Below are 14,613 nucleotides of genomic sequence, written 5' to 3'. Positions count from 1 at the left end.
GTTAGAGCCACTAGGGCAAGGGCCTGGAAGGGGTGGGCTCAGGGACTTAGGGGTCGGGAGAGCCAGAGACCATATAATCTTGGGGACTGACCACATACCAGGCCTGGAAAGTGACCAGGGGGACTTTGGGGCCCAGGGACACTGGGAGGAGGCTGGTGCCCAGAGACCCGCGGGCTGCTCCTGGCAGGAGGCCTGGGGCCTGCCAGGGCGGGGGGGGAGGGGGTTACTGGGGGAGTGGCCATGGACCCCACTCACCCCTTCCCACCCCGACACCACAGGGTGTCATCCAGGGCACCATCCCCTACCTGGGCACGTTCCTCACGGACCTGGTGATGCTGGACACCGCGATGAAGGACTACCTGTATGTGAGTGAGCTGGGGGCTGGGGGATGCTGGGAGGGGGGCCGGGCCAGGGCCCTGAACCCCAAATCCTGGAAGGAGTGCACCCCTCAGCGAGCCCTGAGCCCCCCACATGGCACACCTCGTCTCAGGAGGGCCCCTGGGCACCTGCCCATCTTACCTGTGGGTGACCAGCTCGCCATCTGGCGGGTGGGCTCAGAGCTGCAGGAGAGTTTGGATAGAGCCCCTCCCTGGGGTGGTGCCCGTGGGCAAGGAGCCGGACCCTCCAGGGTCCAGTGTCTGGTGGCCGAGCAGGGCCTTCTTGCCCCAAGGCCTCCGTCTCCCCATCCTTCCTCTCCGAGGGCTGAGCAAAAAGGTCCCCCCAGCACCCACCCACAGTCCAAGCTCGTGGGCTTGGCCTGCCCCCTGGTGTGTGCTGGTGGTAGTGCAGCCTGGAGGGGGTGCCGGGTCCTCACAGGCCAGGGGACACTTTCTGACGGGCGCTGGCTCTCTGCCTTGCAGGGGAGGCTGATCAACTTCGAGAAGAGGAGGAAGGTGAGCGGCCGCAGCCCTCACGGTGGGGGTGGAGATCAGAGGAGCCCCCTGGGTAGAGCATTCTTGGCCCTGGCCCCGTTCCTGATCTGTCGGGGGGCAGAGTCGGGCACAGAATAGGGGGAGCCTCTCCCAGGGCAGGGTGTGGGTGGGCGTGAGGACCGAGGTCGGTTCTCTGGGGAGGGACCGTGTGAACCCAGCTCTGAGAGTCGGGCCAGGCCTGGGTGGGGGCAGAGAAGGGGAGGGGCCCCGGAGCCTGGGCCCTGGCTGAGCTGCTGCCCCACACAGGCCGTCACCATCCCCCCCTTCCTTCCTCCCGGCCCTAGGAGTTTGAAGTCATCGCCCAGATCAAGCTGCTGCAGTCGGCTTGCAACAACTACAGCATCGAGCCCGAAGAGCAGTTCGGGGCCTGGTTCCGCGCCACGCAGCGGCTCAGCGAGGCCGACAGGTGAGGCCGGGGCGGGAGTCGGGCCCCTCTCAGGGGGGCTGGGCTGTCCCGGGAGCCGGCTCCGGGGGCCATGCCGTGGGCACACAGTCAGCACCAGACCCTGCTGGCTGGCAAGATGGCCGGGTGCCCAGACTCCAGCCGCTGGCAGCCACCAGGAGAGAGGCCCCGTGTGGCTCCTGGTGGCTCACAGCCGCCACTCTGTCCCGCAGCTACAACCTGTCGTGTGAGCTGGAGCCCCCCTCCGAGTCAGCCAGCAACACCCTGAAGGCCAAGAAGAACACTGCCATCGTGAAGCGCTGGAGCGAGTAGGTGCTCGTGGGTGGCGGGGGGGGGGGGGGTGGTCCCTCGGGGCTTGGGGGGCCAACAGCTGGCACCAAGGTCTCAGCTCCTTCGCTGACCAGCCCGGTGACCAGGGGAATCACCTCACCTGCCTGGGCCTCAGTGTCCTCCTCTGAAACGGGGTGACGCCGAGTGATGTTCGCTGGCTGGAGCAAAGGGGGTGTGGGGGGGGGCACTGGCTGAGCACTCGGCCCCTGGTGCCCAGAGCAGAGTGTGGGGGCAGGGTGCAGGGAGGAGGCACCCCAGGGGAGGCCTCCCCCAAGTAACCCAGCCCTTCCTGCAGCCGCCAGGCCCCCAGCACGGAGCTGAACACCAGCGGCAGCTCGCATTCCAAGTCCTGCGACCAACTCAGGTGCGGCCCCTACCTCAGCAGCGGCGACATCGCCGATGCGCTCAGCGTCCACTCGGCGGGCTCCTCCAGCTCCGACGTGGAGGAGGCCAACGTGAGCTTCGTCCCGGAGTCCCCCGACGGCCAGGAGAAGAAGGTGACCGCCCCTCCCTCGCAGCCCTTCCCAGTCCCTCCCTCCCGGCCTCCCCATCACACCCACAGACAGGACCCCCGGCCCCAGGCCCTTGCTGACAATGACACCCTCCCCACAGTTCTGGGAGTCGGCCTCCCAGTCGTCGCCGGAGACCTCCGGCATCAGCTCGGCCTCCAGCAGCGCCTCCTCCTCCTCGGCCTCCACCACGCCCGTGGCCGGCACCCGCACGCACAAGCGCTCCGTCTCGGGGGTGAGCAGCCACAGCGCCTCGCTGCCGCTCTACAACCAGCAGGTGGGAGACTGTTGCATCATCCGAGTGAGCCTGGACGTGGACAACGGCAACATGTACAAGAGCATCCTGGTGAGCGGGCGGGCGGGCAGCATCCCCTCGGGGTCCCCGCCACCGGGCAGCAAGCTGGGGTCGGACCCCCTGTGCCGTCCTGCCTTCCCGGGGCGGCCTGCCCATGGGTCCCGTCACGAGGGGCGGGGGAGGGGGGGAGATGCCAGGGCACAATGGCGATCAGATGAGGGCAGTGGGTGTAGGTCCCCTCACAGCCGGGAGGGGCCTCGCTGGTGACATCCCTGGAGGGGGCACCAGGCAGTGTCCGAAGATGGGGGTGCGCTGGGGGTCGGAGGGGCAGCAGGCAGGCCCGGGGTGAAGGAGCAGGGGTCAGGGGTAAGAGTCAGGGTCACAGAAGCGTCAGAAGGAGACAGGCGCCATGGCAGGTTGGGCCAGAGGAGGACAGTGGTGACCTGTGACTTGAGTCTCCTGAGGGGATGGGCTGGTGGTGCTGGGAGAGGCGGGCAGGTGGGGCAGCAGGAGGCCATCTGGGCCGGTGGCCGTGGGGGCGGCCAGCGGTGTCAGATCCTGCGTGTCACTGAAGGTCAAGGCTGAGCCAGCGGGACTGAGCTGTGGGGGTGGGAGGGACTCTCCCCATCCTCTAGAAGCGGGCTTCAGGGCAGCCGCTGGCTGCCGCCATCCCCGCCACACCCCACAGCTGGGCCAGGTACCCAACGACACAGTCACCTGTGTGACCCTGTGTCTGAGGCCCGCCTGCGCTCCGGCCCTTGAGGTGGAGGCAGCCGCAGGGGTTGGCCTGCGCCCCCATGCTGGCAGCCTCCGACCTGGGGTGGGCCTGGCACTTAGGGGACCCCCGGGCACCCTGTGGCCGTCACCTCCGGGCTGTCTGTTCCCCAGACTCCCTGGTACTGATGCTGCAGGGACAGGTCGTCTCCCCATGTGGCACGGGAGGAGGTGGCAGGCTTGTGGGGGAAGGGACAGTAGGAACAATTGGGAAAGACCCCTCATCGTTGCAAGGAGGCCCCCTCGAGGGACAGAAGAGGGTGGCCAGAGGCCGTAACCCTGAGCACAGTGTGGAGGCAGCTCCCCGGGTCCCTGGCCGTCACACTTCCGGGGAGCCCCGCTGGGGTCCTTGCCCTGACGGCCTGTCCCCACCCGGACCCAGGTGACCAGCCAAGACAAGGCCCCGGCCGTCATCCGCAAGGCCATGGACAAGCACCACCTGGATGAGGGCGAGCCAGAGCACTATGAGCTGGTGCAGGTCATCTCGGACGAGCGGAGTAAGCCGGGGCCGGGGGTGGGCTGGGAGGCGGGGGGGCCGCAGCCCCGGATCACAGGCCGAGAGGGGAGGCGCAGGCTCTGCTCACATGGCCCCTCCAGGGCAGCCCCCCGCCCAGGTGGTGACCCCGGGTCAGAGCTGCAGGGAAGAGAAAGAGCCTTTCTCCTGGGGCAGAGCAGCCTGGCAGCCAAGCCCATGGGCCATCGTGGGGGCGCTTTCTGGCTAGGCCAGGAAACGTGTCCCTCCATAGACGTGTGACTGCAGGGATTGAATACCCAGTGGGTTAAAGCCCAGGTGCACAGGCCACCGTCTCAGCCCGTCCTGGCTGCTGTGACAGACACCAGACCCGGGGCTTGTGAGCAACAGAAACGTGTCCCTCACGGTCCCGGGGGGCCGGGGACGGGCTGAGACCATCCTGCTGGGGGGCTGGGGTCCCCCAGGGGCCGGGGGCCGGGCTCAGGGCCCAGCACAGCCGGGTGAGGTCGGGCGAGGGCCGTCTTCGGGGCTGCAGCCTGCTGGCTTCTGGGGTGTCCTCACCTGGGGAGCGGTGGCTCCCTGGGGTCTCTTATAGGACCCCTAATCCCATTCACAGGGGCCCCACCCTCACGGACTCACTGTCCCCCAAAGCCCTAGCTCCTGATCCCTGGAAGTGGGGGTGTCAGCGGGAATCCTGGGGGGACACAGGCATTCCGCCTGTGGACGGAGGACTTGGGGGGAGGGGGCAGCGCAGTGTTCTGAGCCCTGGGGAAGGGGGGGGGCGTTGTGAGCACAGACTCGGAGCTGGGCGGCCGGCCGCCCGTGCCCCACTCCCTCGCCGGAAAGGAAGGGGCGGGTGGGTCTGTGGAAGCAGGCTGGGCGCGAGCACGCGAAACACAGAGCGTGCTCCTGCGCTGCTCATTAATGATGGTCATTAGACAGCTGTGCGCCCACCTGCCCGCCCTGCGTCTACTCGGGGTCGTACGTGCGCCCCAGAGAGGTCAGCCTTGAGCCCCTCCCCTGCCCGCCCCTTTGCCCCAGCTTGTCGCCCACTCCCGCCGTGGCCCCAGACAGTGGGCAATGCCCCCGCCGTCCCTCGAGGTCGGCGCCTAAATCCTCCCCTCCTTGCACCACCTTGGTGAGGGGGCGGGGCAGGTGCGGCCCCCGTGATGGAGAAGGGACACGGGGGGGCCCCCGTGCAGGTTCGGGGCCCAGAGCAGGGGTGTCAGACTCGTTCGTTGTCACCGGGGGCCACGTCAGCCTCAGGCGACCTTCGAAGGTCCGAAGGTCACTTCAGGACCGTGTGGATGTGGCTGCTCCCTAACAGGCGAGCGAGAGCTCGGCTCTGCCCCCCGGGGGAAACAAGGAGCCGGGGCGGACTCGGGCCTCCGGCCTTGTGTTTGCCCCCCGTGGCTTCCAGCAAGAGCCACGCGGCGGAAGGGGCACAGGTTCCAGCCCGGCGGGGGGGCACGGCAGGCTGCGGGATGGGGGGACAGGAGGGGCTCGGGAGCAGAGTGTGAGGCCCTGCAGGGCCCGGCGCCCAGGTGACGTGGAGGGCTGCCTGTCCCCGGGCCCGGAGCCCTTGTCCTGAGAGGGGCAGGACTCGGGGGAGGTGGTGGTCAGGGGCCCTCCCGTGGTGGGGCAGCGTCCGCCGGGGTCTCACGCTGACCGTTCCCCCACCCCGCCCCGCCCAGAGCTGAAGATCCCCGACAACGCCAACGTGTTCTACGCCATGAACTCCGCTGCCAACTACGACTTCGTCTTAAGGAAACGGACCTTCACCAAGGGGGCGAAGGTCAGGCACGGGGCCAGCTCTACCCTCCCCCGCATGAAGCAGAAGGGACTCAAGATCGCCAAGGGCATCTTCTAGCGGGTCCCTTGCGCCGGCCCGGCCCCAGGCCCGCCCTGTCCAGGATCGGGCTGGCCGAGCAGTGAGCCACTCACAGACGGCAGTGGCCCCGGCCCAGGCGGGCGCCTTCCGGAGCCCCGCCTGCCAGCCCAGGCCACCCCCGCCTCCGGTCTCACCCTGGACCTCTCTCGCCGCCGGGATTGACGCCTGCCCGCCGGCAGGCCGACCTGGCCTCCCGTGGACCACTCGCCGCCTTAGGTGCCTTCCGCTCGCCGACGCTGCCAAGGGGCACGGAGCCCGCCCGCCCCCGGGCACGCCCTCACCACACCTCCCCCACACCTGCCCAGGTGTGGGTCACTGCCACTCGTGCCCACGGGCGCCCCGGGGCACCCGCTCTCCCGCCGGGTCCGACCACTGCAGTTCTCTCCTCACAGCCACGGGCACCGGCCGTGCCACTGCCGGGGGCCCGGCCCCCCGCCACCACTCCAGCCTTCCGCAGGCCGCACCAAAGATCCCATCGTCGGGGCCAGCTGAGAGAGGGGGCCCCTGGCCCACCCCCACCCGAGGGGAGGGGAGGAGAGGAGAGGAGAGGAGAGGAGGGGCCCTCCTCCCAGACCCCTCTCCGCCCGGACACTGCGAGCGCCACGGACCACTGCGCCCTGGGCTTCACGAGACGGAGACCGCAGGGGGCGGGGTCCGTGGGAAAGGAGACCTGGGGGGAGGGGAGGGCATTGAATATTTGTATAAAAGGCAAAAACCATGTTTACCGGTTGGGGAGGGGCAATATTTATTTGTTGTAAATAGAAAATGCTAGACTTGAATATTATATTAAAATCCCGTTTCTACTATAGCCCGGGGGTGGCGCTGTCCTTCCACCGCCCGGGCCAATTGACAGGCTGCGCGGACGCTCGCGGTCCGGCGTGCTCTCCGCCAGAGAGGCGGGTGGGGCAGCGCCCCTGGCTCTGGCTCCTGGGGGCAGGCCCAGCCCCACGTCCACAGAGCGTGCATGGACTCCAGTGTTGTTCATGTGGGCCGTGAGCTGAGACAGGGCGCTCCAGACCCCTGGGATCAGAGGTCCAGGTGCCTTCAGGGGGCACAGTGACCACCTCTGAAAGGCGGGCGTCTTTAGAAACAACACTGGAGGCAGGAGCTGAAGGAGTGAGGGGCTCCAAGGGTCAGTGTGTCCATGGGAACAACCACTAAGCTGGGTGGGGGCAGGCATGGGGGGATCTACCAGAATCATCCAACGTGGGGCCCTGAAACCTCATCAGATGCAACAGCCAGGGGTGGCTGCATGATGGGGGGGCCGTGCCGCTGACCTTGAACAGGCAAGGAAGTCTCTGCCAGGTCACACGCTGCCGACAGGGACCTGGCGACGGAGACCAGGGCCACACACAACAAGCGAGGCAGGCTTTGCAAAGATCACTGGGAGATGTTTCCATAGAAACAGAGGGCCGCCTCCCTTGACCAGCCACAGGAAGACACGCGAGGATGGGGAGAACCGGCTGTCCGGATTCCACATTGTAACACCTGAGACCCGCTTCTCAGCCAGTCCCACGGCATGGGAAACGCAGGCCCGGGACACACGACCCCAGACACTGAGATGCCGCACGGTGGTCCAGCCCCCAGGGCCACTGGCGAGGCACTAGGATCGACTTCAGAGAAATAAAAGGGACGCCGAGGGTGCCGGGCACCGGTGTCAATGGCACGTGGGAGTGTGCCGTCCAGCCGCCGGGAGAAGTGGGGTTCCGACCCCCACCGCCGCCACGATGGGCCCCGAACCCGGGATTCCCTTAGAAGAAACATCTAGAGCAGGCAAACGGACTGAGGCAGGAAGCTGACTAGATTAACTCGGGGGCAGGGCTAGGGGGGCGGTACTGCCCAATGGGCACGGAGTTTCTGGTGGGGGCCATGCGAGTTCCGGAACCAGATGACGGTGGCGGTGGCACAATACTGTGGGTGTCGCTAACGCCCCTACAGGGCGCCCTTAAAAACAGTAAAGTCAGTGTCTCGTGTGTGTGTATCTTTTCCCCTGATTTTTAAACAACAACAGTTGCGAGGACCCACTCCTGAGCCAGGACGCGGCTGCCTTTCAGGGGAGGCAGAGGCGAGGGTGCCGGCTCGTCCCGGGTCTCTCTGGACCACCAATGGGGAAAGTAGATTTCAGTCCCGTGGGTTCCCGCCCCCCACCATCCGGTCTGAAAGGGCAGATGGGCTGAGCCCTCGGGGCCCGCAGCACCCTGGGACGGTGGAGTCCTCGGCCCAAGTCTGGGCTTCGGTTGGGCATGGGGAGGTGGGTGGTTCGACCCATTGTCGTGGGGAGGGGCGAAAGGTGGGGCGTGGGAGGGCAGGGGAGGAGGACCACCCAGGCAGCCGGCCCACAGGCGCAGCCTCACCAACGAAACCCTGAATCATCCCAGTCCCCCCGCGGGTCTTCCGCCGAGATCAGGGCTAAGGAGCAGCACCTGGGCCTGCGGGCACCTCCAAGACCCCGGACAGCCTCCGGCCTGCGTCCTGGTGAGTGTCTCAGCTCCGGCCCCTGGAGACGCCTGGGAAGGCGGAGCCGGGGGAGTGTGGGCTGCCCTCTGAGTTAGCCCAGTGGCGGCCCGTGTCGGGGCTCAGAGGGCTCACCTCCGCCTGGCCTGAGCACACACCGGGTCCCGAGAGCCCGAGCCGTGCTGACGTGGCCCAGCCAAGCAGGGACGCAACTTCCTGGGTGACAGGCCTCGGGGCTGTGCTTTCCTCAGCGAGGGGCACAAGTGCCAGGCCACCATGTAGAGGTCTGGCCTCTGCCTCCTGCTCCCCCTCCGGACTGCACCAGGGGGTCGGGCTCCGCCCCAGGCCCCTGACGGAGGGGCAGCCCTCTTGCACCTTCTGCTCCTGACAGTCCAGCGTGATGCTTTACTCTGTCTTTGACTCGGGTCCCGCTGGAGGCGGAAAACATTCCTCCTCCCAGGCCACTTCCCCAGCCCGGAGGGCTGGGCTGAGGCTGGGCCGCATGGGCAGAGCCAGCCCCTCGGAGCCAGCAGCCTGGCATGCGGGGCCCACGCCTGTGTGCAGCCCTGGCTCTGCCCCTTCTCGGACCCCGTTCCCTCCTCCGAAGTGCAGCTGGGACGGCACCGTCCACCCCCTGCACCAGAGACTGACGGAGACCGGGGAGCACCGGGCCCCGCAGCGGCCGCGAGAGCAGAGAGAGACGGCAGCCAGAGAAAGGAGGAGGCTTTAATTCAGGAAGGGCTTGGGGGCGGGGCGGGCTCCCTGGGCTCCCGCCCTGTGGCCTGCTGGGGCCAAGGACACTAGAACCCGATGGCTGCGGGCATCTGAGCTGCCTCGGAGTCTCCCTCGGGGGGTGTGGGGGCTGCCTCGGAGTCTCCCGTGGGGGGTGTGGGGGCTGCCTCAGAGTCTCCTGTGGGGGGCACAGGGGCGGCCTCGGAGTCTCCCGTGGGGGGTGCGGGGGCGGCCTCGGAGTCTCCCTCGGGGGGCTCGGGGGTGGGCTCGTCTTCAGTGACCGTGGGCAGCGCCTGGTAGGTCAGGGTCCAGTACTGCAGGTAGTCGCCCCTCAGGTGCTGTTTCATGGACGAGCTGTCTATCTCCTTGTTGATCTCCAGGTAGTTGCCGTTTTCCAGGGTGTAGGGGTCCCAGTGTGTGGGCACGGCCAAGTTGCCCATGTTGGGGTCCCTGCAGAGTGAGACAGAAGGGAGTGTGGGGGTTGGGGAGCCGCACTCCGCCCCATCTTGGCCCCGGCTTGGCCGGGGCAGCCCTCTGCCCTCCATGCCGACCCAACCACTGGGCGCTTTCGTGTGCCTGGGCACCAGCCTGGTACATGTGCCTCCCAGGGCCCAGGCAGCAGCTCTTACCCTCATGCACACATGGGGCCCAGGGACTGGGTTAAGTGCAAGTGGACAGGGACTGGAACCCGGGCCCAGAGGGCCCCGGTTGGCGGGAGGCCCCGGCCCCTCGCCCCGCCTTACCCAGTCCTGGCGAAGTTGGTCCAGTAGGCGATCATGGCCTTGGAGATAGTTCTGTGCTGGGCCCGGTAGCCCAGGGGGGTGCTGAAGGGCTTCCCGAAGACGTACTGGATGTCATCCGCGTGGTCGGCCCCCACCCAGCTGGGGTAGATGGGCATCCGAGAGGGCTGGGAGAACAGGTAGCTGTAGGTCTTGGCGCTCCTGAGGAGGGACAGGAAAGCGCCCGGGTCGGCACGGGGCTCACCTGGGCCGCCCAGCCCCGAGGTGGGCCCAGAGGGGCGCCACGGGGGCACCGGAGAAGGGCTGGCGGTTCCCCAGACTCATGAGGCGCCTGGGTCCTGGCCCCCGGGGAAGGCAAAGCCGTGGGCCAAGGTCATGGGTTTGTGGGTTCTACGGGTCCCCTTGCTCATCTGTGTGCTTCACCTCCACAAAACGTGGAGGCGCCTTCCTCCTATAATTCAGTGTCAAGGCAGATGATTTTTCTCTGAAAACCAGTGTGTATTTTCCCTTCAGTGGGCCCGGGTTCCTGCTCTCAGGGGTTTCCCGGTCGGCCTTGACCGACAGGAAGCTCAGGGCCGAATTTATCGCCTGCTTGCTGCCAAGTTCTCGTCCTGGACCTCGGGTATAATTTCATCTTCCTACTTTTTAAGCATTCCTCGGTTACTTTCTATTTTCAATAGCTATTACGCTGTAGAGCTATGCCGTGTAGCGGCCGGTCAAAGTTGTTTGGAAAGTGGGCCAGGTCGGAACCCGCGGCAGAGACCGCCACAGAGTAGGGTGGGCGGCAGATCCCAGAGCTTTGCAGGGGGCAAGGCCCGGGGCTGAGGGAGGGTGTTGCCACTCGTCCCCCGAGGCTGGGAGGTGAGGAGGGGCCTTCCCAAATCCCGTCGGGCCTGGGAAGCGCAAAGGGTGCAGGCACTCCTAGCAACCCGGTCACGGCTGCCCCGGGCTTCCCAGACCCCGGGGCCCCCCCGCCAGGGAGGCCTCAGTGGGTGGCCGTGTGCCTCCGAGTGGGGCCCCCTGCCCAGGTTCTCACTTGGCGTTGGCTCTGTGCTGGGCCAGGGTGACCTTGGTGGGAATGAGGAAGAGGATGTCGGTCTCCAAGTCCACTACCGTCTTCTTCTTGGCCTCCTGGGACGCGTCTCGGGCCCAGGGCTCCGTGTAGAAGTCAAAGGTGGAGGAGGCGCCCCTTTGCCCCTTCCTGATGGTGAGCCCGCTGACCAGCTTGAAGAAGTCCTCACTGTGGGGAGACAGCCGGGACTGCACCCTCCGCCCGGGGCCCGCCGGAGGGGAGTCCGCTGCGCACGCCCAGGGGGCCACAGCGGCCCTCTCCCCGCGCGTGCCGACGGCATCCCTCGGCGGATGCCTCCCCTCGCCGCCCCAGAGCCCTGCCCTGGGCCCTGGGTCCTACTCACTCCGTGACGGTCTGCTTGTTCTTGTCGATGGCCGGCATGTCCACAGTGGCAAAGATGTGGCCATCCATGTCGTTGGTGCCAGCGATGTAGTCGATGTCGGCGGCATTGGCGAACAGGTTGACGGGGTGGTCGGGGAGGAAGTCCCCATCGACGACGGGCAGGAAGCCCAGGTAGTACACCATGGGGTCTGCGGGGAGAGTGGCAGGCGCTCGCACCCCCGGACTCCCGGAGCCCTGCTCCGCCCCGGGCCAAGGGGGAGCCTTCCCGTCGCCTCTGATCAAGACCGGGGACCCCAGTCCGTCACTCGGACAAGAGATAGGGTGATTCTAGGTGGCGGGGCCATTCCTCGGGCATCGGGCAGCCTCCCTGGCCCCAGATGCCAGATGCCAGCAGCCCCCTGCCCAGTGTGACAGCCCCAGCTGTCTCCAGACTCTGCCACGTGACCCCGGGGGGCAAAGTCACCCAGACCAAGAAGCACTGGGCTGGCAGCCACGTCTGTCCCCTCACGGCGGGGAAGTCCCTGTCCTCCCTGCAGACCCCCGGACCGACCCCGAAGGGACCCCAGGGCTGAGTCCAGGCGGGTGGGTGCGCTGCCCCTCGGCGGGTCAGGCCCAGGTTTCCTTCCGTTGAGGAAACGGCCGGTGTGCACTTCAGCCCACGGTGTTGGCCTTGGTCCCGCCTGCCTGGCACTTGTGGTTTAGTGAGACCAAGTGAGGGGCCCCTGAACTTGGCCTCAGACGAGCAAGATGGAATCGCAGCCTACGGGGCGGATGAGGCCGACACTCCGAGGCTGTTTCAGACAGGGACCCCCAGCCCCCCCAACCCCCTGGGGGGGACAGAGCGGCAGGGCTGGGCCGGACAGCGCCGCCGCAGGTGTTGGGTGGTGTTTGCCGAGTCAGGGGGCGGAGGGAGGAAGGAACAGTCATCGAGTACGAAGGCTCTGCTCTGGGGTCCCGAAAATTGTGTGTCCGTGACGGTGTGCGTGTGCATTCTTGGGGGGGACGAATGTTCATCGGCTTCTCAAAGGGGTCATGACCCGAGGAGGAAGAGAGGAAGGAATGGCCCCCTGCTGGCAGCCAGCTGGGGCCCTGGGGCTCCGCAGGGCTTTGGGACGCCAGTGAGCTGGTGACTGGTGACGGGCCAGGCCCGAGACCCCGAGACCCCGGGACCCCACACTTCCTGTTCTGTGCAGGAGCAGGGCCCGCCCCCCACGTGGAGACCCCACTCACATTCCATGCCCGCCAGGGGCATCTTATAGGCCATCGTCAGGGCACGGGGATCGGTGACCTTCAGACACTTGGCCATCCTGGCCGTGTCGTCCACGGGGCAGCCCACCTTCTTGGCAATCTGGGGGTCGGGGGTGGGTCGGTGAGGCCAGTGCAGGGGTGATGGGGAGGCGGGACAGAGAGCAGGAAGGAGGAAACCCCTTCCCCTGCTCCCCCGGGTCCTGCACCGGGCCGCTCCCCCACACGCCGAAGTTCCTCTTTACCGTTTGGGCCCAGAAGAGAGGATTCTTCTGGATGGACCAGGGGGCCAGTGCCACGCCGCTCTGGCTGATGGCTCGGCGGATGAGGCCCTTGTTGTAGGGAGAGAGGATCTGCAGCACACAGGGGCCCCGTCACCATGGCCGGCCGCCTGCGCCCACCCCGGACTCCCCCGCCGAGAACAGCCTGCAGGTCAACTCCAGCCCCGCTCCGCCCCGCCCCCACGGGCTCCCTGCAGCCCCGTCGGAGGCCGGCCTGCCCCTCCTGGGGTCTCCAGACCTGCAGAGAGACGCTGGCACCTCCGGCAGATTCCCCAAAGATGGTGATGTTGTTGGGGTCCCCCCCAAAGGCCACGATGTTCCTCTTCACCCACGCGATGGCCATGTGCTGGTCGCGAAGGCCGTAGTTACCTGCATGAGTGTGGTAGGGCCTGCGTCAGGGACTGGGGGGGGGGGGGACTGCAGTGGGAGGAGGGTGGGTCCCAGGAGGCAGGTGGAATGGGGCGCAGGAGAGGGCGTAGGGGTTGGGGCCAGCGACCAGGAGGCCACGGCCCCTCTTGTCTGTGTTTCCTGCGGCTTCTGTGTCCCCGCAAGCCACCACCTCCCTGTCTCATCTGTCTCCCTCGGCTCCCTGTCCCCACCCCTGGGCCTTCTTGGGTCTCTGTCTGTCTGTGTGTCTGGCAGCCTCTCCTCCTTCACTGCAGCTGCCCAGGGGCTCCTGTGCCTCACAGTGCCCCTCCAGCCTCCCGGCCTTGTGAACGGAATTCTGGGCCTGTCCGGGGCCTGGCAGGAGACGGTTGGGATGGAGGGCCGCTGGGGAGTGTGCCCACCGGCCCCCACCCCCATTCCCGTGCCCGAGGCACCCCGCGGACCTGGCAGGTTGGAGTCCCCGGTGCTGAGGAAGCCCAGGGGCCCCACGCGGTAGTTGAAGGTGACCACGATGACGTTGCCCCGGGTGGCGATCTCCTCCCCGTCGTACAGGTAGTTGCTGAGGAAGTTGGCCCCTTGGCCGGACCCCATGAGGAAGGCGCCCCCGTAGATCCAGATCATGACGGGCAGGTCCCGGGACACTGAGGCAGGCAGGAAAGCGGGCCCGGTGACCCCAGATGCCCCCTGGGCACTCTCCCCTCTGGGTGCCCATCTCAGGGAAGGTTGGGGCCAGAGCCCCAGACACAACCGAGGGGCAGGGCTGGGGCCTCTGGCTGCCTGGGCGCTCTCTGTGGGGCTGGGGGAGCTGGGGGAGCTGGAGGGCATGGGACGGGGGCGGGCCCACCTTCCTTCTTGCCCTGGGGGACCCAGATGTTGAGGTACAGGCAGTCCTCGGAGCCGTACGTGTTGTCCTGGGTGATGGTGGCTTGGAGGCATCGCTTCTTGAAGTTCTTGGCCTTCAGGGTGCCTGCGGGCGGCCGGAGGGACTGGCGTGAGGATGGTGGCCCCCCCCCCACGCCCTCCCCTGGGGCCGGGCCTGCCCAGCGTGGACCCACTCGCACCTTGCCAGCCGGGGTGTTGCTGGGGGTTCTCCAGAGGCTTGGGGGTGGCCGCAAAGGGGATGCCCTTGAAGACGTCTACAGAGCTGCCGAAGAGGCCGAGCTTCTTGTTGACGCCCTGCACGAAGCCTCCTTCCGTGTACACGGTGCCCAGCTGGGGGAGAGGCATTTCAGACAAACCATGAGTGTTTTTTAGGGTGCGCGTACCCTGCGTGCCGTGTGGGCACGCCTAGACCCGACGCCGTGCGGGGGGTGAAACCCAGTTTAGCGGGGCGTCCTGCACTTGGTCTGCGCCCCAGCCACAGTGCGAATGGGGGCGCGCCCGGGACGAGCCCCTGGGAGAGCTGTGGGCTCTCTGTCCGGGGGCGGCGGGAGGGGGGGGCCTCTTTCTGCCAGAGACCCATCTGTCAGCCTTCCCTCCGCTCTGCCGTCCCCAGTCCCCAGGTCTGTGCCGCGGAGGACCGGGGCCCCGCCTCCTCTGCCGGGCTCTCGCTTACCTTCGCCGAGCTCACTGCTGCCAGGCAGCAGGTGACGCCCAAGACCAGCAGCTGCAGGTACCCCATGGTGTGCGCCTGCCTCAGGGTGGCCCTGCCTCCAGCCCACGGGTATTTATGGGGCTGGAGCCAGCCGGGAGCCTGCGTTGGCCGCTGCCCCTGGAGGGCCCTTTCCCCCTCCTCCTACCTCTGCCCCTTCGTC

At 67.4% G+C, this 14,613-nt stretch overlaps 2 protein-coding genes across 5 annotated transcripts in view; one reads left to right on the top strand and one right to left on the bottom strand.

Moving 5' to 3' along the window:
* Positions 1–6,414, top strand: part of RALGDS (ral guanine nucleotide dissociation stimulator) — a 38,909-nt gene extending 32,495 nt beyond the window's left edge. For 3 of the 4 annotated variants that reach the window (XM_028522554.2, XM_028522545.2, XM_036022414.1), the window contains 8 exons: positions 279–365; positions 861–893; positions 1,217–1,338; positions 1,548–1,643; positions 1,961–2,162; positions 2,278–2,520; positions 3,626–3,740; positions 5,410–6,412. In XM_028522554.2, coding sequence (XP_028378355.1) covers positions 279–365; positions 861–893; positions 1,217–1,338; positions 1,548–1,643; positions 1,961–2,162; positions 2,278–2,520; positions 3,626–3,740; positions 5,410–5,585 — 1,074 coding nt within the window. In that variant the 3' untranslated portion in view covers positions 5,586–6,412. Of the gene's footprint in view, positions 1–278; positions 366–860; positions 894–1,216; positions 1,339–1,547; positions 1,644–1,960; positions 2,163–2,277; positions 2,521–3,625; positions 3,741–5,409 lie in introns of all 4 variants that reach the window. The other variant, XM_036022415.1, reaches the window with a different exon arrangement.
* Positions 6,415–8,860: 2,446 nt separating this feature from the next.
* Positions 8,861–14,522, bottom strand: LOC114504721 (bile salt-activated lipase-like). The gene is made up of 11 exons (XM_028522568.2): positions 14,415–14,522; positions 13,921–14,071; positions 13,704–13,826; positions 13,303–13,500; positions 12,711–12,841; positions 12,437–12,544; positions 12,177–12,294; positions 10,948–11,134; positions 10,569–10,772; positions 9,536–9,733; positions 8,861–9,242 (listed from the first exon to the last, which is right to left on the bottom strand). Exons 1-11 carry the CDS (start codon positions 14,478–14,480, stop codon positions 8,861–8,863), a joined length of 1,866 nt encoding a protein of 621 aa, XP_028378369.1. The 5' UTR covers positions 14,481–14,522.
* Between the last annotated feature and the right edge of the window lie 91 nt (positions 14,523–14,613).

The sequence above is a fragment of the Phyllostomus discolor genome, chromosome 3 (assembly GCF_004126475.2).
Source record: "Phyllostomus discolor isolate MPI-MPIP mPhyDis1 chromosome 3, mPhyDis1.pri.v3, whole genome shotgun sequence".
NCBI lineage: Eukaryota > Metazoa > Chordata > Mammalia > Chiroptera > Phyllostomidae > Phyllostomus > Phyllostomus discolor.
Note: the sequence above shows the minus strand (reverse complement) of the source record. Positions and strands in the feature narration are given on the sequence as shown.